Here is a 27,131-nt window from a genome sequence, read left to right on the forward strand (position 1 = left end):
GCAATATGGTACAAAAATATACCTTCTTCAAATACAAACTGCTTTTATGGCTATCTATCTCTGCTTATGAATTTTAGGGGAATCAAAAAGAAGTTTGCTTAAATGACTTCCTTTTTTTTGAGAAAACAAAACAAAACTTGTTTCAAAACAAGTCTTGCTATTATTTAACAAACATTAATCATGCTTACACAGAGGCCACTTGAGGAAAATTTATTACAGGATATTTGTGACCAGTCACACCATAGGAAGAGGAGAGAGCCACAGGGCTGAAATGACAGAAAAGTTTTTGTATGCAATGCTCCTCTGGTAGTTAAATTACAGGAATGTGACATTGATCTGAAATGGGAGCTGTTTGAAGTAGCAACTGTTAATCTCTGTAATCAAAGAATGGCAAAAGTCTTGCTCAATCAGCCATTTTGGCATGACCATTCCGTTTATAAAGCCCAATCCACTAAAAAATGATCTGTCCTCAAGAGGCACTTCAAGAAGTCTGTGCAGTTTGTAGATAGTGAGCAGTCATTCAGAACTATAGTCTGGACTCTATTGCAAAAGTACAGCAATGCCTCAGTTAAGTGACTGCACTTATTACAAGCTGAGGAGGTGTCTTGAGGTGTGAATGAATGTCTGCTGCTGTTGATATGATTTAAAATTGGTTGGATGATATTTCTCTTTGTGCATTTATTTACTCTTTCATGTACAAAAGAGTCAATATTAATTTTAGAGTAAATATATGCATATATATTTGACTGCAGTGATCTCAGGAGAGATCACTTAATTGAGAAAAATGTGTAGCATATTTCTGGTCTTTTCTCAGGATCATGGTTCTCTTTTCTAATTCTGTTTTTCTTTATAATTATTCAGAGTGTTCAGCTGTGTAAGGGGAAAATGGTAAACAAATAAAAAACGTGTAAGTGTGTTAAACTGGAAAAAAAATTCTATTCAAGTATTATTAAAGCTGAATCTGTGCTTTTTATTTTTAAGTGAGCATATGTATAAATACTCATTCAAGCAACTTGAAACTTCAGCAATTATTTCCATTATTTCCATTCCTTCCCAGGTACAAACGCACTTGGAAAATCAGTCTAGATACCACATACAGCAGAGCCAGAGGCACCAGGTGAAGCAGTACCTGACCCTTGATACCAAGCTGTCCAGCCAGACACTCTCCCTGTCCCACTCTCACACAGTCCAGCCTGTGGGAGTGACCTCCATTCTACGAAACGGACACATGCCTCCAGTGAGCAACGCTGGCACTCCGGAAAGCCCTGTCACCAAGCTGCTGGCCCTTGGAGGCGAACACGAAAATGCGGTAGGGTGGAGCTGGGTAAAGGAAAGGGGAACTGGGTTTGTCTACTACAAAAATGTTACATGTGCATCACCCACCTTGTACTAGAAGTGGGCAAGAGATCCCTTTTGTAACTTTCAAGGGGCCTTTTGTTATGACACTTGCTTTCTGTATCCTTTTGAATAATGTGGGTTATTCCCTTGTGTGCTTGTGAATAGCTTAGCGCAGAATCGAGCTTTTAGACTGCTGCCAGATAAAATGTGCTGTTGTATCTTTATATATATGCATCATATGTTGCTGTACATTTTCTGAATATTCACTTTGCAAAGAAGAAACTCCTTTTTTCAGATGGGAGTTGTTTCTGCCTAAAGTTGTTAACCTAGCTGCATAAAAATAAGTTAAACACTGATTACCTTCAATGTATAACTGAAAAAAAAAAAAATCACTCATTCATTTTTCAGTTAGCTGCTATAATTTTATATGAGTTTTCTTGAGCAAATGGGCAAAGATATGCTAACATTAGTGCCACCATCGATTTTAATAGAGGTGCAGCTATAATACAATATCAGATTCTTAGCCAGTGTGAGATGTAGGTCATTATGGCTTTTAATACTTCAATAGATTTCAAAAGAGACTGTTTATTATGTTAAAGGGGAATTCCTACAGAAATGAGAAATGGAGATGCTGTATCATGTCTTGGACTTTAATAGAACAGAAGAATCTTACAAATACACCATGACTCATTTGAGCATTTGGATGTTACGTAGCTAAGCATGAGGGAGTCCAGAAAGCTTCCTGGAGAGTTCATCTGGGGCCTCTCCATTCCTTCTGCATTGACAACTGACATTTTAAGGCAGGTTTATGGATTACTGGAGCTACTTTAAAATGCTATTTTAAATGGCCTTTGTGTACACTTACGTGACCACTTCCATGCTGGCAAAATGCTGTGTGCTGAAACTGTTCTCAAGCATTTTGGGTCTATCAGGAGTGTGACCCTGGACCACTCTCTGTCCTGGTGAGCAAGAGGATGATAGCTGGCACTGGCAGGACTCCGGCAGCTTTGCAGTGATTTGGATAATCTCATCTCAGACCCAGGGGGATGACTGTCACAGTGTAATTTCTTAACATGGGTGTGCCCCGTGGTTGAAAGTAGGCTATAGTTATATTAGTAAATAATACAGAGCCAACACCCATGCTGATGCACTAAACGGCACTCCTTCATATTGCTTAATTGCCAGCATTTCTTGGTATCCTTTTGGCACTAATGGTGCTTTCCTAGATAAGTCTGGGCACAGCTCCCGGCACAGTACTGCTCTGGTTTTAGAGAGGGAGAGGAATGTGTGTATGAGCTGTGCTGGGCCATATGGCCTAAAAGTCTGGGTTGAAAGGTCACATGTATGTGTTGATGCCTTGGGAAGGCTGACCTGGAACAGACACTAGACAGAGCTAAGAGAACAAAGTAGGTATTTATTCAAAGGCCTTTAAGAATGTATCTTGGACAGTACAAGAGCCTGGCCAGGGCTACATCCAAGATGGAGCCAAAATGGCCACAAAATGGCTAACCGGTCACGAGGTCTTACACTTTTATAAGCTTTTGTCCAATTGCATATTGGGGTTTACTCATCCAATTACAGCTTCAGATTATGAAGTCCCATCCTTCTCATTTTCTCTCTTCAGTCCAGTTTATGCTTTTGGGCCTGAAAGTTGTTCTCGTTGTCCTTGGTCTCTAGAGGGAAAAGGATTTGCTTTGTCTACCTGCTCTGTGAAGAGAGCTTACTAACACTTAGTGTTAGGCTCAGAACTACACACCTAGGCAGCACAGAATCTGAAAAACAAGAAAGCTGAAACTTAAGGCATCATTTCAATACTTTCATTGCACAGGAACACCAATTCCTTCAGCTCCCAAAAGCTGCAAATAGTAGAGCAAAAGTGACATGCTTATCATAGGATCTCTCCCAAAATTATACTGTGAATGGAACAAGACCATAATTATCACTGAAAACTCATGCTGTACTTTGTCCAAATCTCTATATATCTATAAGCCTTCAAAGCATTCATCATTTCATCCCAAGTAGTTATTGAGCTATTCCATCTGCCTCAATAGTTTTTGGCTCAGATGAGATCAAAAGTGAGACCAGAAGACTGTCTGGAAAAGTATCCAATGTACTGCTAAAAAAAACCCCAAAAAACCTCTACTTGCCATAGAGGGCAGCATGTAACGCCAAACCTTGAATGACTCATACAGTTGCAGAACCACAGGCTCCTTTCATTCTTCCTGCACCGATGCAGCAATGCACTGTGGATATGATCAAGATGATCCAGTTTAACAACATGACACAGGTCACAGTTACAGCTTAACAATGCACTCCTGTTATCTGACTGTGGTGCTGCAATAAAGGGTTAAAATAGGGGTGTGGGCTGCTGTTTGAGAAAGATGTATCTTGCTAAACCACAACTGCTTTCACAACCCCCCCCCCAAAAACAAACAAACAAACAAAAAACTGAATGTTGTATAGAAGTGTTTGAATTGTTTGAATTTTAAGATAAAAACTTCCAAAATTCAGTTTTATTGCTGTAATAGATATTCAAGACTAATTCCTCTGTATTTTAAAAATAACTTTTTTCCATTGTTATTTGTAGTGATTTGTCTTAAAATATTATTTTATCAGATGGAAGAAGTTATTGAAGACATAATCAATATGGAATCAAATTTTAATGATGAAGGGATAGGTTGTTCTGAAACTCCTTTACTAATGCAAAGAACTGTAAGTATTTTGTTGAACTTCATCTTGCTTTTTATACTAGAAAATTTCTTTGAGTGATTCAAGCACATCATCACAGTTCAGAGACTAAGGAATAGTATCAGTGGATTCCTCTTTCTCTTCAGCTGATTGCCTTTTTGTCAATAAATATTACAGGAAAGGACACCAGTGTGGTGAGACATAGTTGTTTTAAGGGGACTGAATGGCAAATGGGGTTCTAGCCCAGCAAAATGTCTGGTGCATAACCCACTGGAGTTACTAATTTATGTGCAGTGCTATAAATAATAAAGATAAAAAGTCTCTGGACACTAGAAGACCTTTTAAAGCCTCCCTTAAAGATCCTTCTACTTCAACTAGAAAAAAAGTCAGAACTTTCTATGGTACAGTGGTTTCTCCAGTGTCTTATCCTGAAACAAGGCTCTAGTTCTGAATTTTCATACAGACAAGTTGTATTTAGTTTAGTAATTTCAAGGACAAATAAGAGGAATGTGACTTCTTCACAAGAATTAATGGAGCAAACTTCAATTTTATTATGTCTCTTTGTGAATAAATGTGAGAGGACTAACAAAGGCTATTTATGTTTCCATATATGTTACATAATTTAAGAGGAAGGATGGAGCTTTTCTGGACACAATAACACATAGAATGTTATTATTTATGAAAGTAATACATATCAATAACTGTAATGCACTTTACAGAAGGATGTATGCTGTCCTCTCTACCCTAATTTATGTCCAGAAATGTTTGTCCTCAGGGCTTTAAACTGTACACCGATAAAGGGGAACTTCACCCTCAAGAAGGCAGAAGGATTTTCACAGGCTTTGACAATCTACCAAGTTCACCTCAGAATACAGTCAGGTTCTTGTTCTTTATTGCCCTCTGGAGGAACATATTTTTCTGACTTAAGAGACCCTCACTGGCTCCAAAAATACCTTAGGAGAGAAGATCTCTACTCTTCTATGTTGCCTGCTATACAGTCCAGCATTAACACCAATTAACATTTCCATGAACACCTGATATTTGCATGCTAACTAGAGAACTAACGCAGCTGGACTGATTTACACATATCTCACTACAGAACATAGCAAAGGAATAGTCCCTGGGGAGTGAATTAATATTTTGGCTCAAATTAATATGAGGCAGGGGAGGATAATTTCAAGTATGATAGCGTGGCATGGTGATGAGAGGCAGGAATTCTGGGGTTTGGGTTGAAGTCATACTCCCTCAAAACCTTTTAAAACTGCATGATGTTAATCTATGCTAATTCCAGATTCATTAGCCTTTATCTTCAGCTTTGAAGGGCACTTGTCCCTGAAATTTATTGAATACCCTACTCTTGATGAGGAAGGAAATATGCAATGTCTTTTAGACCTTAATGGTATTGTACTTACAAAGATTTGGGACTCTTGAAGTGCCTCTGGGACAAGTAATAGTATTTGGATTTTCATTTGTGCTGAGGAAATCAGCAGGCTGCTGGATAAGCATGGGAGTAGCATGCATTTCCAAATTTCTCTGTTGAATACTGAGGCAAAATAAAGCCTGCCTTCAACAAGGCATGTGAACTGCATCGGTGTGAGGAAATTGAGCATGGTCTCTGCCTCTTCTCTTTTAGCATTGTGTACTTTAAAAATATACAAAAGAATTAGGCACATGGAGATGATCTCAGGCATTTAGCTCATGCCACTTGGTTTTATGCCATCTTTTAGGCAACATCTTAAATTTGTCAGCAAAATTTTGGTCATAAGCTATGCAATAAAGATAGACACAATGAGAAAATATTTTTTTTAATATCCAGTTTTACATTATCACTTTAAACATTATGAAATTTCTTTATTTGAGCCAAACATGTATGCATTACAAGAGTATTGGACTAGGAGGCATGACCAAGATTGAGAGAACATCTAAGTCCCCTGAGAAGAAGTGCCAGGTTTGTGCTGTACTTAAGCAAGGACCCACAGTGACTCTGACATCTGCACAAGGTGTCAGCTGTGGTGGCTGACACAAAAAAGTGAGATTACAGGTGAGGCTGAGTTGCTTCTGTACCTGGCTGATTTTGCATTGGCTTTCTCTTTAAAATTATCTAGCATAATGTCTAAATATTTCTAGAATTTCTTCTTAGATTCTCCTTACTTCGGACTGTCTTGATTTTGCAAACTATGTGGAGTAGTCTCTGATATTCTGAAATGGACTGACTTTCCAGAATGTGGTAAAAGGCTCATGTGTTTTTTCAGCAAAATCTTTTCTTGAAAAAAGTTCATGATGCCATTTTCCTGTCTCAGTGTTCTCAATGTATAGTGGCTGAGTATTCTTTCCACTTTTTATGGTGCAACCTGTTACGTGTTGCAGTGAACTAATATTTGCTTTAGTTAAATGCACCCATGTACCATTTTAATGGCACATTAATGAAGACATTGAATTCTGTGAGACCACTCATGTGAATAATTGCTCAAAGGCTCATTGTCTGACCCTGAATTAATGAATTACAGTTACGTATTAGCAGAAGCAGAGAAGTGAAAATAAGAACATTCCTCCATCTCTCATTAAAATAATTTCAGCTTCTGAGGAGTGGATTATCTGGCTTTTATTTTGTTTGGATCCAAATTTATAATTTCGTGAAACTCTGGCTTTGGGTGATCACTTAAGAATTGCTCAAACTAGGGAATTTTCTGGCTGTGTTTCTATTGCTCTTCAGAGTACCCTAATGGCAGAAACCTACTTTTTATAACAATTTTTTAGAAGTTCATTTAAAATGTAAAATTAGGTCCTCCCTACATGCAAGAGGTCTTGATTCTTCTGAAAGAATTTTTAAACCAAATTATATCTTTGTTCATGAAGCATAACTGAAATAAAAAGATAGTTCCTATGAACTATCATTTAATGCCAACTGTTTGTTCTTAATGGAGAAGGTTAATTTAGAATTAAGAATATAATAAAAAAAAGACCTTTGAAGATGGCACCAATTTAAAGTAATTTTTCCTTGTTATAATAATTTAGTTTTATGAAGTTTTTATTAACAGAGAGTGGAGTATTTATTTATTATATGTAATTTTTTTTTCTTTAAGTATCATGTTAGAAGCAACAGTTTTGTTCCTGACTGTATAAGAAACGTTTTAAAAAATGAAACAAATAATAAATGAATGAGTTTTAGAGGTGAACTACTGTCATGTAGGTCAGATATGGTGACAGAGATTTGAAAAGTAAATACTTTTCTTTTTTATCAGAAGTTCATTCTTATTCAAAATCCTTAGAGTCTATTTAACATTCTGTAGTGAATTTAAAGTATATTAGTACTTGCAAATCACAGAATCACAGGAAGTGCAGATGTTTAGGTCTGTTAATACAAAGCGTATATTACACCACCGTTAATAGTTTAGGGCAGGCAGTAAAAAGCTCTGCTCTACATTGCTTTTAATATCAGCAAAGAGAGAAATTTAAGAAATCAATTAAAGCAGATGTGGAGGGCTTTAATCACAGTGAAGAGAGCAAAGAGCAGAGTTAAAATAGGATCTCTGTTCTTTTCAGGGTGTGATTTAACAGCCTGTGATCTTACGAATCACTTCTTAGTACTAAATGTTGTTTTGTTTTGATAATATACATATACAGCACTAGGACTCATCAATAAACCCAGTAATCTAGCAATAACAATGGAGATCTGTATGAAAACAGTTGGAAATTTACCAGTATTTTCATTCAGAAATAACTATTGCAGTCCCAATAATCATTGTACCGCTGGGATAATGCTCTCTACTTGACATGCAGTCCACTAAAACTTAAGCTGAAAGCATTAGGAGATTGACTGGCTTGGAATGAGAATGAAGTGAGAGGAAGTTAATGTTCTGCAATGGCATGGGCTTCTCTTGCACAGATCTGGGTGGGAAAAGCGAGAAAAAAATATTTTATCTTGTGAACATTTTCAAAGATTCTAAGTTGTCTTTTTTTCTGGTGCATGAGAAAACATGAGCTTTCAGCACTATTTTTGAAGAAGCCTGGGGAGAGAGATTCTTTAGCAGTCAGATGGCAATGAGAGCTAAGAAGTAGTTGCAGAGCAATGCTTCAGGCAGAGCACTACCATGAAATTGGATTTCAAAAAGTCACCAGGAGAGGCCCAGCTGCTGGTATGTTAAATCAGTTGAGCTCTATGTTACTGGACTAGTCAATACTGAATGACTAAACTAAATGGAGCAGTTCCTTTCAGATTGCTTGGAAGAAAATTGAAAGCTTCTTCATGGAAAACCTTTTCATTGACTTTTTTTTTCCACATCCAGTACCAAATAAAGCCAAGAAAAAAATTATGTAGGAAGAAATTCTTTACTGTGAGGGTGGTGAGACACTGGAACAAGTTGCCCATGGAGGCTGTGGATGCTCCAGTCCTGGAAGCATTCAAGGCCAGGCTGACTAAGGCCTTTGGCAACCTGGTTAGCGGGGAGATGTCCCTGCCCATGGCAGGGAGGGTTGGGACTACATGGTCTTTAAGGTCCATACCAACCCATTAACATTCTATGGTATTATGATTTATTTGTCACATTTAAGAAATGTTTTCATTAACTATCCCCTTGAATGACCTTAGCAGCAAGAATGTTGAGAAAATAATTAAACCACTGCCAGAAAATTGAAGCCAAATCACCTGGGCATGCTGGAAGTCAGGGGTTGTGCCAGCTGTGAGCTGGGGAAACAGCTGGGCAGGGGAAAGATGGCAATAATCTGTAAATGTGATGCCTTGCAATGGGTCACCTCTTCAGGGATCTTCTGAGGCTTCACTGCTCCACTTCCATGACTTCATTTCATATACCCATAGTTCACTATTTTACCAAGACTGGGAGCTACTGTCTATTTCCAGTCTGCTTGAGAGTTAAGTAAGAGAGATTGCTTCACTTTTGCCACTCTTGCAGGAAAAGATCTTGTGGAGAAAATCCTCAGTTTCTGCATTGCTTGCTTGTATTTGGTTTATTCCTTTGGCGTTCGAAAAAAATCTTGTGTTGCACAGGTACAGAGTAAAAGTTAGATCAGGACAGGACAGATAGATGTTTTCCTTCTTTAATTTTTATGATTCTATTATTTACAGCTGGTATAAAGTTCTGATTAAGTCTGTTACCTCTGCATTTGATTTTAGGGAGACACTATTTATTAGTAAAAGCATAGTTCAGTCTGTCTGCAAGGTGGGTCTCACTGCTATTACAAAGTCTTTGAGATCACAGTTTCTCATCATGACATTAATTGTTTTTTGTATTAATTATTTGTTAAATATTGATGGTGACAATCTGGATGGATTTCAAAAGCTGCTTTCTGTCCCATTCTCAGAAATCATAGAGAAGGAAGAAATTCAAGTAGGTATGCTCCAAAGTATTTTATTCAGTAAGTACTGCAATTATTCAGGCATGAAGTAAACCCAGCTTACCATTAGAGGTATATATAGCATTGCTGATCTAGGCAGCCCCCTGCTGTGTAATCATGAGTATTTTTTATTTAGTGAATACTGATGTAATTTGGCAACCCTTGTAAGTTGACAAAATCTGCTACAGTTCAAAACCATTTTAAAGAAGGGGCCAGAGTAAACATTAACAACCTCATTTGCTTAGGTTGGCTAACTTGAAAAGGCTGCATAACATCAATGAAAATGCTTTGTCAATCACATTCTACACTAGATTAGTTTTAAAGTCCAAGGAAGAATCAAAGTTCACCTAAGTATATAAACTTCTGTCTAGCACTGTCTGGTATCATTTACAAGTTTAATGAAAAAGAAAAATGAAGGAGAAGGAACAGTCAGTAGCTATTGAGGAAATAATAGACGCCTCAAAAATAAAACTGGTGAGCAAATATTTTCTTTGTCCTCCTTCAATCCTATAAAATTGCTAGGTAGGAAAATGTGTCTTTCAGTTGCTTCAGTAGCAAAAAAACTATGAAAAGCACAAATTCAGAATTCAGGCCTGATTTCTGCAGCTGGAAGTATCTTTTGTTTTCACTGCCACTGCCGTTTTGAATGACATACAAATGTCAGATGAAGGTTTTCTTTTGGTATTTCACACAATTTATTAGTTTGAGGTGGAAATGGGCAGTGTACAGCCTTCTTACCTGTACAATTTACCTCATGCTGTATGAAAGGTCTTCACAGAACAGAGCATGCATTACTTTGGGTCAGGAGAAGAACTGTGGTCTGCTTTTACATAGCTGCAGCATTCAAAAGCTGTGCAAAATGACCAAAAATTCAGCTCTGTCTCTAGCATGCTAACAGACCAATGTCTACTAATCCTTCTCTATTTTGGGGGTAGAACTCTCTGGCTAAAGGAAGCCAAAAGACTCAATCTTCACACAACTGTAGTAAAGTTTCCATAACTCTGAAACTAAGGGAAAATTTCATTTTTCCTCTCTGGTTTTCTCTTTCTAAAAGGTAAATAGACAGAAAGGAAAGTACTATTCAAAAATACAGAATTGTTTGTATGCAAGTACCTTTTAAAAATATTGGTCTTTGTCTCAGACCTAAATGTTTGTGTAACAGTAGTAAGAGAAAATTATAGTTAAAACGAGTTTCTAATTCTCCCAATATTCATTCCTTATTAATTCCAAGCCCCTGTACAGCAGGATCTGCTAGGAGATTCCTGCTCTTTGGGGCCACCAAGAAGATTCTGTTTTATCCCAAAGCCTCTGCTGCATCTTGTGTTGTTGTCTGTATACAGCTATACGAGACTTGAATACCGGTTATGATGCCTTCTGGAGAGAAACTTTACAAATTTCTGTCAGTGGCATTTACATGTGTTTAATGAAAGACTTGTGAGCTCGGAGGCAGCAACAGTGGCCACTTTGCTCTCCAGGTGCAGTCAAGCTTTTTACTGCAAGACAAAAAGAGCTTGTGGAAAACAAAGATTTATTGAAGTTAATTTTCATAAATAAACTTCTGAAAGTACAACTGATTATCTTGGCACTTCCTTTTACATCAGCCTAGGCCTTCAATGATGTTTAATATATGTGTAAGTTTATGAAGTTGCAAACTATTTACATTATATTTAAATTTATATTCATACATATTTATATTTACACTAGAAATACACATTTGTGAATTTATCTGAAATAAAACACTACAGAAAGGATTTTCAACCAAAATAAAATTTTGCATGGTACACCCATGTGAACACACTAGAACACTGAAACCTTACTGTAGTATGTTCAGAGGCTTAGGTATTAGATGACATCTCAGAGGACATAATATAAAGCATATAATATGCAGAGTATATGATATAAATAAACATGTTTTTCACTTCTCCCTCAGCCTCAATTTTCCCACTATTTTTTTGTGCTGAAATTTGGTCATTGTTTTTAGAGGAAGAATTTGAATGATTTGATATATGTACTTCCATGCTGTATCCAACAAAATTGAAGGTGGAACCAGGAATTAGTTCATTAGCTGGTGTTACTTGTGAAATAACAGTAAAATAGCTAACAAATCTGTCATTTAATTGGCATATTTGGTTTTCAGAACCTGGGGTTTAGTCGGCAATACTCTCAAGACTTGATTTCCAGCTGCAAGTTGGATACCATTATCAAAGCATCACTTCATTTCTGCACTGTGTCTGTTAATTTTGTGACCAGAAAAGACAAGAAACAGCGAAAACCGTACAATTAAAAGATGGTAATTGAAAGAGCATATATTTCTTGCAAAGGGTTGATTCTCCAGAAAATTCCTTTGCTTAGTCATATTTGATCAGACATTTATCTAGACAATGGACTTATATGTATATGATCAGGGCAGAAATGTACTATGACTGGAATATGAAGAGAGTTCATTTTTCTCCAATGAATAATGAACCACCTTGATGATCATTATTGGAAGATAAAAAATGAACCAGTTTTCATGCATAATATATAATATCTGATATAATATATCTGAACATTAAGTCCCTGGTTGGGGATTGTGTAATTATGAAACATGTTAAAGATAAATATAGAAGGAGATACAATTTATTCAGATGAAAATGAATCTGAGAAGGATAGCATTTTCTGTTAGTGTCTTCACATAATAAAAAGAGAAACTGGAACATTTTTGAATTGTTATTGCTGAAGACCATGTGTACTCTAAGTATTTTGTATTGCAATTACCAAAAGACTGAGAAAATTTAGCTCTAAATGGGATTTTCTAGATTCTGATAACCACATACTAGAACTTTTTTGGCAATTGATAGTGCAAATAAAAAGGATAACATGGCTTATGTTCAACTTTCTTCAAGCAGAACAGCAATTGAAAAAGAAAGCTGAACCCTAGTCTTTCAAGTGCAGTACTTGTATTGACAAGATTATGCATCCTGTCTGCAAAAAATCTGAAAAGATGAAAAGTCACAATTTATTAAAACACACACTGAAGATACAAGAACTGCCTCAGTTTTCCCCTTGCCCAAACCTGAAAACACCCATTATACCAGTATTGTTATTTAGAAAATGGATTTGTTAATATGTGTTAATATACATTAATAGATCAGCTCACTATTTGGCCAAATTCAATGTACATTTTTATGTCAATCTGTGAACTTGAAAGACTGAAAAAAAGTTTTGTTTACCTGTCATTAATAAATTGTAAAGGCATGACAAGCAATTAACTATGTTTTTATGCTTGATACTCCAGTAACACAAACTTTTACAAAATATGAAAAATGAACAGTGGACATAATTCTATATTGAGATTTTTGTATTTGGGATGCATATAATGTATAATATAATGATAATAATGTAAACATTTTGCAAAATTCCTACTTTTTCTTTTTTTTTTTTTTTTTCTTTCTTTAGCTAAAATGAATGAGCAAGAAACACATTGAAATAGATGAGTGTCAAAATTTTTTGTTGTTAAGAAGGAGAAGTAGCCTCATTTTACAAAATTGTTCTTTGAAGTATTGCTATCAATTAAGCTTGTGAAAACATGATTTAGGTGAGATATATTTAGGGGTGGGAAATGATAAAATATTGCAGTAATCTTTTGTTTTAGATGCAGTCTGAGCAAGTACCAATTTTTACCAAGCACCAAAACAAATTTTCTCTTGCAGATACAGTATTCAACTTTTCAGGTTAGGCAGCCACATAGTCTCTCTCTTCTTGTGACAAGTAAAGCTGCATGTGTTGTGGTTCCCTGCTAATTTTGCCGAGTCTGCAGGTGCAGTGAAGGCAATCTGACCTTGTGTAATAGGGTCAACGAGCCTCAGAATGGTCTGCAGGACACAGCAGCTGCTGTGGAAACATGCCATACATTGTTACTGCCGGCAACGGGCACTCTTGGTGGGTTGTTTGTCTGCAGTTATTAACCCTGGTTTTTTTCCAGGGTAACAAATGAAGCTTCTGGTAGCAAAATTATTCCTGCAACTTGGTTCCCACTTGCCTCTTTTCATGACACTTCTGATCCAGGCAGAATGAAGATGTGTGGTAGAGGCAGTCTGGGCTTGACCACTGTCTTTTCTGGGGACATCTTGACCTTTCTAATCACAGTTGGGCTTGTGAGTGTGACTGTGGGGAAGTAAGCCTCTGGGAGAAATGGTAGCTGGATAACAGGACAGTCTGTCCTGTTGTCTGTTTGCAGGTTCCTCAAGGGAAAGCAGCCTAGCTTTCTGGTGAATTGTTTTGACCTGTCAGGACAGTCCAGATACCTTTGATGAAGAGCTCTTGATATCCTAGGGTTAAGCCATTTTAGACAACTAGAGAATGTCAAGTGTTTGCTTTTTAAAGATATACAAAACACCCATCATCCTTTGGATTTATGAAGAGCTGTTTTGTACTGGAATTAATCTTTTTTAGCTAGTCTTGCATATCCAAGATTTGCTGTTGACAACCTTGTGTATGAACACGTTTTAGTAAAATGCAGTACAGGTTATTTAGAAAGTAACTGAACAGAATTCCTTTCAGGCTAAGGGGCAAGCTAAAGAGACAATAAGGTGTTGTGGTTTTGGTTTTTTTTTTTTTTTTTTTTTTTTTTTTTTTTTTTTTTTTTTTGTTTTTTGTTGTTTTTTGTTGTTTTTTGTTTTTTAATGAAAAGGCGTTGATGAAGTGCACCAATAACCAATCCTTGATCTCAGTTTACTTAATATTTTCATTAGTGATCTTGGTACAAGAAATACATTTAAGCTGATTAAATTTACTGAGGTAGCAAAAGTAAAAAGTATTGCCAATACAAAGAAGGATGAGGGTATCATAGAGGAAGAATTACATGACTGTGATGACGGAATGGTCTAAATGGAAGGAATGTAATAGTACTGAGTGGAAGGTCATTCATTTAAATACTAATAACAGGAATGTCTGCACTAAGCTGAGAACTCATTAACTGGAGATGACAGAAAAAGATCTGGTTACATTAGTTGCTCAGAGGATAACTATAAGCCATCAAAATTATGAGACTGCATAAAGGAGATAAATATGATCTTCGTATCCATCATGAGACTGATGTCCAAGAGACATGAAGAAATATCCAGCGTGGTATTCACTGAGCAAAAAACTCCTTGAATGCTATAGGCAAAAAACGTGTTCACCCTTCAATTCACAGCAGGAAAGATACAGTGTGGCTCTTGTTAGGACATATCATTGCATGGAAGTCTCTCTAAAGGATCATGGCCTGTCCAATTTAGCAAAGCAAAGGCTTAAGGGAGCTATGTTCACTCCCAGTAGTCACCTGGGGATGTTAAACAGTGACATATGTGTTAAAGGAACACAAAATAAAAATTGTCTACAAGCTTTTTGACAATAATTTGCAATCATTGAACTTTTTAAGCATACTTCAAATAAAAATATTGGGGATGTGAAACCTAATTGATTTTAGACAGAGCATTATTGGTTCATGAACTAGATTATGTAATGATATGTTAAATGAAATCAATGTCCAGGAAATGCCTTCTAGTCCAAACTGAGCATTACCATTTTCAGCAGAATTCTTAAATTAAGAAAATTCTAGCTGACTTTGGAAAAGGGTTGCGCTGTTATTTTCTAGCTGTGCAATACTGATTATGATACAACCATGATCCTTACAAACTTGAATGTTACTGTAAGGCAAACATATCATGCAAAGATTAACCAAACTGGAAAAATACTTAAATAATGGTGATCATGCAAGCAAACACTGTTGTGACTTAGGCCTGTTTAGGGACTACAGGTGAATAGGCACAGACAACCTATGTTCATACAATTTATTACTACATTCAGAATCCTTCTCTTGAACGATATGGAAATGCTATTGCTTTAAGTCTTCCTTAAAATTACATGATATTTACCAACAGCTTTAATTCTATAAGATTTGGAATACAACATGATTTCCTCTCATAAGGCAGTGTCTTTCAAGTAATGTTTTCCTTTATAAACCACCCACCCCCCCCAGCCCAACTTGGTGTTAGGGAGTGCAAATTGTGATCACAGCTGTCCATGGCTAATCATCCATGCTGTTAATAAACCCTTAGTATTTGCTATGCAATCCTGCCTGCACAGCAATCAAGACCCAAGTACTGAACATAACAATCTTCTCTTGATGAGACCTCCTAGTACTTCCCTTGGGCACTGTCAGCAAGCACAGGATCACAGGTGCCTGTGAGGTGTATTCACTCAGGTAGTCCAGCTGAAGTTTGCTTTTGTAATGGGTCTAAGCTCCAAAGTTGAGTATCTTTCAGGACTGAGCCCCATGAATGGAAATTCTCATGTTCCAGTCTTCGCACACAGGCATTGAAGATCCCATGACACTTTATACAAAAGGAAGAATGCTAACCCCAGTGTCCTTGCCAAATGCTAACTTTGTTAATGACAGTCTGCTTTCTTTAATGTTACTTGCAGTTTTAATTAGAAATAGTATTATTCTCTTCCTGTACTACATTGTCACTGGTTATTCCCAGTTAACTATTTGCTGTGCTAAAGGTTGTTGATCTTTTGTCCAAAGCTGGATGTATTTCAGAAGTGGGAAATATGGCATAATATGTTCTGCTATTTTTAATATTTCAGTTCTCATTTCTTATGAGCTGCTTGCATCTAAATTCCTAGACATGTATACATAAATATAAGTATCATGACTAGAAGGTTTGGAAATTATGTGACTTACAAGGACTTCTCAGAACAACACAGGCGTGAACCGATATGACACCTGCAAGATAAATGATTTGCTGCTACCTAGGAATTTTCATACCCAAATGTCTGTGTTTCCACATCTAAACTGGAAACAGGAACATGATTTTGATATGGTGGAATCAGCTGGATTTTTAAAGTATTTTGGGATTCATCAGGTTTCACAATGCTATAGAATTTTAAGATCATCATTGTACGCATATTGTATAATTGTGCAATTTTTAATGATTCATACCTTTACTAACATTGTGTTAATTTTTTGTGAAATTATGTGTGTATATCTATCTATCTATCTATGGATATATATATATACTTATCTTTTAATGTAGGCCTGGAAGCTCTACCTCAGTACTGCAAAAACTTTCCCTGTTTAAATGACACAATAAGCAATAAATTGCATTATGATGGATGGAGTTTTGTTACACATCCAAACAGCTGGATATATTTTGACTCACAATTTCTATAATATATTGTTCTATATATTTTGATCTTATAATTCAAAAATGAATTGCTTACAGATGTATGTATTTCTAGAAGAATATCCTGTTTTGTCAGACAAAAACTATGCTTCCTCAAATTGGCCAATTTCTGCTATAAAATTGCTCTTAGTGCGCAGGAACATTAACAAAGAAATTCCTTGGAATTTTCTCTCATTGATATCAATGCAGAGCAAATTCAGGTAGAGAGTTTCAACAGAATACTTTGATATATTTTTTTAACTGTATTTTATAAAAGTCTCTGGTAATCAGAAAAAATATTAATTTTAAATCTTGCTTATGTGATTTTTAAAGTAAGAGTTTATTTGAGAATTTTCACATTAGGAGCCAATGAGGTTTTCTGAGAAAACAGGCATGGGACGCCTGCAACATTCACCCCAAACTTTCTTCAGAGTCAAGAGTAAGAGACAGAGATCATTCAGTTCATTGGACACATTCAAGTGTCCAAAACAGGTGGCATTAATCACTCTCTATTTCTTCTTCTGATCCTGAATCCTCACACTGAGAATTATTCCTTGCACACATAGCAGATTTTTTTGTGCTGTGGATACGGACAATGTGTCAAAGGAAGACCATCAGTGGCCGTATCCACAAAGCCACTTATTTATCATAGTGGCCATTGCAATATAATTGAGATTTCTACCAAATTCACAGAAGAAAGAGACAGTTGATTGTGCAATTGGCACTAACTTTCCATTACATTTCTTGTCACCTGGGTGAAGATGGCAGGCCTGTATTTCCTCCATCCTATTTCTGGCCCACCTTGTAGATTGGCATCACATTTGTTTCAGTAACTCCGACCTCAGTTAGTCAGGACTTCTGGTAAATGACTCCGGATGGCTCAGTGAGCTCTTCTGCCAGGTCCATCAGGGCCCTCAGGTGCATCCTGTCTGGCCTCATGAACCTGTGCATCTAAGCAGGTCACTAACCATTTTCCTTGGATTGTGAGGTCTTCATTCTGCTCTGTCTCTCAGGTCAGGTGGCTGGGTAACTAAGGAACAAGTAATACTACTATTAAAGACTGAGGCGAAGAAAGCATTAAGTACTTCAGCCTTTTCCTCATCCTTTCTTGCTGTGTTTTCTCCCACATCCAATACAAACTTGGAGATTGTCCCTATCCCTCTTTTTGTTGCTGATTTGTTAATAGAAACATTTTTCATTGTCTTATACAGCAGTGGCCAGATTAAGTTCTAATTTTGTTTTGGGCCTTCTAATTTTCTCCCTGAATAACATCACAACATCGTTGCTGTCCTCTTGAGTTGCCTGCCTCTTCTTCCACTATGCTTTTTTTCCCTCAGTTCCAGCCAAAGCTCTCTGTTCAGCTAGGCCAGTCTTCCTCACTGGCTCATTTTTTCATACATGAAGATGTCATACTCCTGCACCTTTAGTATTTCCTTTATGGTCCCGCCTTCCTGGACTCCTTTCCCCTTCAGGACTGCCTCCCAAGGGAGTCTCTCAACCTGTTTCCTAAACAGGCCAAAGTCTGCTCTCTGAAAATCCAAGTCTTGCTGATCCCTCTCCTCACTTACCCAAGACTCAAAAACTTTATTTTTTCATGATTGCTGTGCCCAAGGTGGCCTCCAACTGTCATGCCTGTACAAGTGTTTGTCTGTTCACAAGCATCAGATCCATTGGTCACCTTCTCTAGTTGGTTTTCTCACCAGGTCAGGAAGTTAGTTATCACACAGTGCATGGATCTTCTGCACTCTAGACTGTTGTACATCCAGGCAATATCTGGTAAATTGAAGTCCCTCTGGGGAAAAAGGGCTAGCAATCACAAGAATTCTCTCAGCTGCTTACATAATATTTCAGTTGCCTCTTCATCCTGGTTGGATGGTCTATAAAAAAGTCCAACTAGGGAAACTGTCTTACTTGCCTTCCCCCTAATTCTTACGCATGAACATTCAACCTTACCGTCCCCATCATTAAACTCTCAACAATCAAAACACTCCCTAAAGTAAAGAGCTGCCACACTGTTTCTTCTTCCTTACACTTCCCTTCTGGAGTAACACTTATGTGAGCCCTTTTAATTAGTGAGATGATAGGACTGTAGTCATCAGTAGTTAGATGACTTGGGTTTGGGTTTCATTTTCATCACCTCCATCTGGAGTGGTGATTACGTTTTCCTAAAGGCTGCTAAATGACAAGGGGAAGAAGGCTGAAGAGCATCTGCATGAAACAAAGATGATACGGGATGGGACATTTGGCAGAGACCCTCTGCAAAGAGAATTAGACAAATTAGAAGGCTGGACAGTCACTGAATGAAGTTTAACAGACAAGTCTTGGATTCGTCACCTGGGATGGGGCAACCCTGCATTTATGTACAGAGTGAGGAATGAGATGCTGGAAAGCAGTGCCACAGAAAGGACCCCAGGTGTCCTGGTCAATGGCAAGCTGAATCTGAGTCAACAGTGCCCTGATGCTCGGGGGGCATCAGGCACAGCATCACCAGCCAGGCAAGGGAGGGGATTGTTCCACAGTTATGTGGAATTGCCTTCACCAACTTGTAATTGGATTCAGCTGAAATGTCTACCTGTGGTTTAAGTTGAATTTACTCATGCTCTTTTGAACCGTCACACAATTGTGAACTTTGAGGTGTGTTGGTATTATTCTTTCCTTGCCAGCAAAATTGGCCATTCATGAATTTTTGTCTTGGATTTCAATATTTTCATTTAAATTCACACCTTTGTGAATAGGCTATAGAAACTTAACTATCTTTCAAGGATAAATTTGATTTTCTGTTTGAAAATTAGAAGCAAACAATTATGTATCTCATGTTTATGTCAAACCTGTGCAGGCCTGTTTTTTTCACTAATGGCTTTGATAATCTACTAAATTGAGGATTGTCAGCAGTTTCAAGCAAATTGTTTAACTTGTGTGCACAGAAATATGTAAAGAATGACAGATGTGTATTTCTCATTTGTTAGATTATTTATTAGATTTTTTTTTCAGTGATTACTATTTCCTGGCATTTCAAAAAAACAGTAGTCTAAATCATATAACAGCCTCGCCAAAGTCCACTGGAACTTGGAATTGTAGGGGTGTAGGAGTCACACTGACTCTCAATTTTTTATGTCATTCTGTTTTCATATCATTTGAATAAGCCAAATTCATTTACATGAATGTAGGGAGTAATTAAATATGACTAGTGCTAATATGAGTTCACTCTTGTAATTTAGTTATCCTATCACTGGAACAAAGAAACTGCAAAGGTAAAACTACAGTGAGTTCTGTAATACTTGTCAGTTTACCCCTTGAATGAAACAAAGGTGCTTAATGTGAGAATGGTCTTAGCATTCAAATCCAGCATATTAAACATAGCTTGTTCTGAGTAATACTCATCTGAATTCCAAACATTCTTTTAAAAAGTATTTTCATTGAGAGATCAAATGTATAAGAAGATTTCCAAAACTGTCTTGGTGTTGTGATTTCTAATGGTATTCAAGGTTTTCAGTTTTCCTAAGTAACAAAGCTCTGGTTTAAAAATGAGCATATTATTTATGTGTGCTCAGTAAGAATTTGGATCGTTTCCTTTCATTGTATGTAATAGAACTGTGAGAATTTAACTCAAACTAGATTCTCAGATGATCTAGTAAAGTTATTAGTTAATTTAATAAAATTATTATTTAAAAATAAAATGAATTTAAAATTTCAGTTTTAATATAAAATATAGGAAGCACTGCCGTGGAACAACTTCACACTGAGAAAGCATTTGGGAAAATTGTCTCCATTCAAAGTAACTTGTGAAGATCACAGTCTCTTCAAAAAGAGAAATTGTAAGAGTCTGAAAAAAGCTGGTTCCCAGCAGACCTATGGTTGGTGTCTTGATGACCTGTCTGGAAAATTCCAGGTTGTTTCAGGATCCATAGGTGTCAGGCAAATCTGTAACAACACATTTCTTCAGTAAACTTTTACATATTTTACAGTTGTTTCATATATGTAAAGTTATTCAAGTAAAGGTAAATTTGCAATTAGCTGAAATCTACATACCTTAACCTCACTTTTCTTAGAGTGCATTCTATGGGCTTATTTAAATAATATTATATCATATTTTTTAAGGGAATAAGAATACTGGCACACATGGTAATACGTTATGCATGTTAAAACTATTAGCTTATCTCGACTATCCTGACAACAGTATATTTCCTTTCCTCAAAGCATATTTTCTGATGTTCTGTCCACTCTAATTTTAACTATTGCATATAACTAGGTCCCTGAGTCTCTATGTTTCTAGAGCAGGCCCCATATGAAGTACCAATTCAGAGTTCAGACTTGTGGTTAAAAAAAAGGTACTGGGATTATGGGCAAAATCAGCACGGTAAAGTTGATTTTCAACCTAATACGCATTTGAAGTGCAGTCATGGCAACCCTGGATTTAGAAAAAATAATGAAAAAGCAATTGAAAAACAGACACTGTGGCTCATATCTTGCCATCACTGTAGATCTGAAGCCCACAGAAATGGACCTGTAGAAAAATGACAGACAGTGCCATTTTTGCTTCCAATTTTAGTTAATACTGTGTAACAGGAAACCTTCCCTTTACATATATGCATATGTACTCCTTCTGAAGAAAACCAGACTCATATCCAAAGATATTTGCTCCTTGTATGCAGGTTTTTGGGTTTTTTTTAATAATTTAATTTAAGTCTTTTATTTATTTTCATTTTTTTCCTTATCCCTCTTTCCTTCCCAACCCATCAAGCTATCTAGCAGCATTTTGGATATATATAACAGTGACCAGGGAATGACACCAGCAAATATGGGTCTCACAAATGCTTCTTGCCCAGCTAATCTACCAGTAAAAAGGGAGCTCACAGGTAAAACTCTGAGATTTTAGTATATACATGTATAAGTGGTGGTGTGTGTCTTAAAAGTCGAATAGATCTTATCCATGAAAAAGATATCTGTAATTAAATTCCTGAGAATTTTCAGTTGGTGGTTTCATTTAAGGAAAAGAACAAAGATCAAGGAGTAATATTTTCTTTCTGTTCTTCTCTTTACCAATTCAGAAACCATGTTTGCCCCCTGTTTTTATGAACATCATGCTTCTAAAAAGCCTTAATGCTTTAGAAAACAATACATTCTTCCACATGTTGGCTCTTGACCAAGAATATAAATAAATTAGCATCCATTAAATTTGTTCCGGGGTAGAACAAATAGTTCTTTTAAAACTTTACAATAAGTCTATTCAAGGTAAAGCTATATTAGTGGATTAAGAACTTTAAAAGTTACGTTCAATTAATCCAAAGTATGCTAAAAATCATGTACAGTTTCTTAATGTCACTCAGAGGAAACAGTGAGTTTATTCAATATCTTACAAATCTGATTAACTCTTGCATTATGGGATATAGAAAATCTATATTCACCTTAATGTATTATAAGTAAAATACAGGAAATTGGAGAAAAATACCCCTCCATGGCATTTTTATGTTCTTAAATTAAAAAAAAAAAAAAAAAAAAAAAAAAAAGGTCATAAAAATAATGTTAAGCAACCGGCCAGACTTGCTCAAAATTTAGTACTGGTAGAATAAAGATTTGCTTATGATCTGTTTTAATAATAAAAATAGTAATGCAGTAAAAGGACTGGAAGTTTGGTCTTTGTGACAAGAGGCCATATTTAAAAGATGAAAGAAGTACTGGAATTGCATAGTAAGGACTATTTTAATAAATGTTACTTTCTGTCAGAAGCAGATACAAGAGCAATGGCAAAGGAGAGACAAAAAAAGGATAACCACAATCTCAGTAAGTATACGTTCATCTTCCATCTCATTAAATGCAATGTATGGAGAATGCAAACCCATGATACATTAGCTACATCTCTGCTCTTCTTCTACACCAGCATCTCAGCAGGCTAATCAAATTGAACTGACTGCAAACACAGCCAACCATAAAGCTTTCTTTCTTGAAATTAATTTCTGTCTCTGACTTTTGTCTTTCAACATACTTTGCATATTGCAATTAATTTATTTCCATATAATCTCCTGTTATTATTTTTTCACAGTAGCACACTTTACTTGATGTTTTCTCTAAGAAATACAATGCAAAGCAGACAAGAAAGGAGGCAGATTATGAGAAATACAACAATGAAAAATCCAGTCTTCACACCTTATTTACTGAAGCACAGAAGCAAGAGGCTTCTCTTTATGGGTAGCAGGGAAGGAAATTAATTTGCTTAGGACATCAGACAACTTCTAAATTGTTGCTAAATTCTTAAACTTATTGAAATTGTATGTCACCAAAGGAGATCAGTGCAGGATTGTGTGAGACTCACCAGGGTTCTGACTGCCACACAGGCCCCGTCACCCCTGTCGTTGGGGATACACTTCTGTTTCCTTTATGGACAAGGGTCCAGCTATGTACAGATGATAGGCATGTTGGCTCTAGAGGAGCAGCCTTAGAACACAGTGAAATTCATAGTTCAGTGTCTAAATATTAGAATTACAAAAATTAAAAAAAAAAAAAGAGTAGAATAGAAAAAACATCAATTTCATTATTAGGAGAAGATTACCTATGCAATTACACAATTTTTACCTGTAAAACATAATTTGAAGCAAAACACCTGCATGATTCTTTTTGGAAAGTGCTGAATAAAGCAGTTACAATTTTCAAGTTCTTCTTTCTGGTTCTTCCAGCAGAAATAGTATGAAAGTTGGATTCAGTGATCCTTATGAACCATTTCCAACTTGAGATATTCTATGAATATAAACCTAAATTGGTATTTAGTTAATAGCCACGATTTATATTTTTATTGTCTTACTTCTATCTTGTTTCTCTGGGTATTTTGGTAATCAAAGAGGGATTTATGGCTTTACTTGCATGAAATTACATACTAGAAAGTATAGATCCACTGGAACAGTGTGCTAGCAATCACTGTGGACAAACTTCTTCTACTTAGAATTTCCAGGAAGCATCCTTATATCTGTAAATTTTTTGTGGATTACAGACAGACCATGACAACTTTTAGACGTGTTGTTAGCAGGTAATCTCTGAAATGCCATTTTAGCTGCTGTCTGTCTTGTTAGGGCAGAAATGGGGAGTTTTGCTGGACTAGAAAGGGGGTGGGTAGGAGTTATATGGAGCTACAAGGGGAAAGAGAGGCTCATCACAGATATATTAGGAACGTCAGGTCTTACTATTGCCTCCATTGTTTCCTTTGGCTTATCATAGTCCTTCCTGATCACAGAAATAATGTCTCAGAACTTTCCCTCACCACTGGCAACTAAACTGAAGGCCATGAAGATACCACTGCAGAAAGGCAGCATCTGTTTTGGCTTGGCTCCAGGTGCATGTTACAGAGCCCAAATTCTCTCTGGACATAGCTCTACTATCTAAAGGCTTGGACATAATAATGCATTGCATATAAAGGCTTTATCAGTGTGATTTACTCTTTTATGAGGATCAGGTTTCTTAGTGATGGTCTGAAAAATCAGTTTTTGAAAGTTGATTGGAATTATACAATTTTTCAATTTTCACGTTGAATTAAGGTCTACATTTCACAGAAATGTTCTTGTACATTCTAATAACAAGGAATAATAAAGACACTGGAAAAAATTTCCTTTTGAAAGACTGTATATTGAAAGAAAGCAGGAAAAGAGATTTAGATTTAAAAAGTGGAATCCTTTAATGCAACATTACTTAATGTTTTTTGATGTTGGGATTTTTGCTTCCAAAGAAAGAATGTATCATAATCCTGTCCATGTAGTTTGAAAAATAATTTTCTGATTTGGCTTATGTATAATTTGATGCTTGAAATATTACTGATAACTCAGGCTGTCTCTGGAAAGGTGGCAGACATACATCAGGAAAGTTCCACTGCAACATGTTTCCAAGCTTAAAAATATCCCCCCTAACCCATTGACACAAACACTGGAAGTTTCTTTTCAGGAAAAAATGCAAAAATATAAAGAAAAGAGAATTCTTTAAGTATTCACTTGTAAGGATAATTTTTTCATTGCCTTGTTTTATAGCTAATGCTTAGTTGACTACTTTTAGACTAATGTCTTAGTTTTCTACTGTGTAAATATTAATTAAACAACAGCTATTATGCCATAGGACAATATAGTTAAAGCACATTCTTCAGTTTTGTTTGCCATGCCATTATTTTGCCAACACAGCTGAAAGACATTTTTAAATTTTTTCAGTTGCTATGTGTTTTTGCACACTGGGCTCTCCTACAGGCTCCAGCACATTCGTTGCAATGCGATGCAGGGGTTCACTAAGCAGTACACTCGGGAGGATCACACCAGTAGAACACCAGTAGCGACTGCTGGTTTCTGACACCCAGCAGTACCCTAATGGGACTACATTCTCACTGAATACACTTTCTGTGTCAAAATTGTATACAAGTAATTCCCCAAAGCAATGAAATGTTCTCTGGACCTATCCACTAGAAAAATGTGACGTTTCTGAAGAAGCACATAAACCAGCCTGGATACCAGTACAGTGCTGAGAGCACACAGAGAGGATACTCATTTTAAGAGATTTATATTCTCTTTTTTTCCTTCTAACTAAACTAAAAAGTGAATCAATATACCCTACATAGCCTGTTGTAGGAGAAGTATAAATTTAAATCCAGAAAATATATTTCCTTGTTTAAACCTTGGTGGGTTTTTTTCATTTTCCCTGTTTTAAAAATTATCATAAATATTTTTTTGGGCTGTCCATCACCAAAAGAAACAGATGTAGAGGGTATGACATGTTTTGGGGATATAATCTTTCTCTGTTTCAGTGAGGGGATATAGTTGTAGTTACGTACTCTCTGTGGATTTAGATGTTGGCAATTGTAAATAAGGGATAATGAAGCTGTTACCTTGTGATCTGTAACAGGAGTTGTGCCAAAATACAAAATTGCTGGATGAATTATCTTGTATCTGTGTTGAAGTCACCAGCAAGACTCCACTAAGCTGAAATCTCTGTTCTGTATGAGCATTGTGGAGAAAGAATATATAAGAATCAGGGAAAAAAAGAAAAGTTAGCTCACATTTAGACAATTGACTATTTCATTCTCTAGAAATCCAGTTGGAAATAGGGGAAAACCCTACAGTCAAGGTAAGAAACAGACGGTACTAATGATAGAGTTTGTCCTGAGAGCAAGTCAGAGACAGGTAGGAGCTCATGTTGGGACTGCTATTTGAGGAAGATTTTCTCTGTATACTGACTAACATGTTTTTAACTAATTAAAACGTTTTATGTTTAATTTTTCCAAAAAATATTTCACCATAAAAATAGTAACTGTTTCTTTTTGACAGTTGAGAGAAGAAGAAGGTATAATATTAATTACCGAATCAAGGAGCTTGGCACACTCATCCCCAAGTCTAATGATCCGTGAGTTCGACTGTCTTTTCTATAATAATGTTTATAGTATTAATATGGGAAAAGAGGGACAGTTGTGTATACTGGCTATAGGATTGAGTAATGGGATACAAAATCTTCTGAGCCAGTTCCCTGGCTCAGATCAGGCTGTTGAAGTAACAAAAGTCTGACAGATTTTTCTGTTGGAGAAATGTTCTGTTGTGCCTGTTGGAAAAACTTATCTGAAAGCATAATAATACCAAAGCAATTTCAAGGAGTTTAAGAGAGATTGCCACTTTGAGGGAAAACAAACAAACAGACAAACAAAACCAAAACCAAGAAAAACCAAAACAAACAAACCTCCCCCAAACAAGCAAAAAAGTGCCCAACAGAAGAAAGTCCATCCCTCTGTCCCCGAACATAATTGTGTGAGGTCTCTGGAGAAGGAAGTAGTGATGCATTCAGTCCTTGCCATGGCCCTCTAGTGGGATAGCACAAAGTTTACGTTGCCACTGTCTGCCCTTTGACTAAGAGGAAAAAAAATCAATTTAGGAGTCTGTAGACTGAACATTTTTCAAAAGTCCTCATCTTGGTGCAGGGAAAGCACCAGTTCTAAAATGCAAGGATAAAAGTAATAATTGCTATAATAGTATCATTTTATACTAATGCATATACTTACAGAAACAAAAAATGCATATTGCTAGATGTATATGCATTCCCTTAAAGCTTATATTTGTCACCAATATGAAAAAAGCCGCCTTGTAAAAAAGCCCTTTGCAAGATTAACAATAACAATTCAGAGTGATTTTTAATGCAGAACTTTAGCCTTAGATTTCTCTTGCTGCTCGGGGAAGACTTAAGACAATGGACCAGCATGCTTGTGATATGTATAACATTGATTATACAGATTTTGTCTTTATCATTTGCATGTCAATACAGATGTGCATGATACTTCAAATGAAACAATCTATTGATATTCAGCTTTTTTAACCTTAGGACTAAGAAACTTTTGATTACATTAAGGATTACTACAACAATACAAAGCTGTGTGAGACTTACACAAGTAGAAGGTAGGCTTTACTTGAAGAGAAGCCACCAGAAAGGAAGTTAACATTCTGCTTTCATTTTAGAGAATTCACAAACTCAGCTCCTTCTGTAGCATCCACCAAAGATTAGATAAATGGGCATGTTATTTATTATTAATATGGAATTAGGTGTTAAAGCTAAATTAAA

General features: G+C 36.3%; 1 protein-coding gene across 1 annotated transcript in view; it reads left to right on the forward strand.

The window, feature by feature from the left end:
* Positions 1 to 1,057: 1,057 nt before the first annotated feature.
* Positions 1,058 to 27,131, forward strand: part of TFEC (transcription factor EC) — a 34,724-nt gene continuing 8,650 nt past the window's right edge. Inside the window, exons 1-5 of the mRNA XM_040062292.1 lie at positions 1,058 to 1,309; positions 3,955 to 4,050; positions 21,310 to 21,424; positions 22,296 to 22,349; positions 25,856 to 25,931. Coding sequence (XP_039918226.1) covers positions 1,229 to 1,309; positions 3,955 to 4,050; positions 21,310 to 21,424; positions 22,296 to 22,349; positions 25,856 to 25,931 — 422 coding nt within the window. The 5' untranslated portion in view covers positions 1,058 to 1,228. The remainder of the gene's footprint in view (positions 1,310 to 3,954; positions 4,051 to 21,309; positions 21,425 to 22,295; positions 22,350 to 25,855; positions 25,932 to 27,131) is intronic.

The sequence above is a fragment of the Hirundo rustica genome, chromosome 4, assembly GCF_015227805.2.
Source record: "Hirundo rustica isolate bHirRus1 chromosome 4, bHirRus1.pri.v3, whole genome shotgun sequence".
NCBI classification, from domain to species: domain Eukaryota; kingdom Metazoa; phylum Chordata; class Aves; order Passeriformes; family Hirundinidae; genus Hirundo; species Hirundo rustica.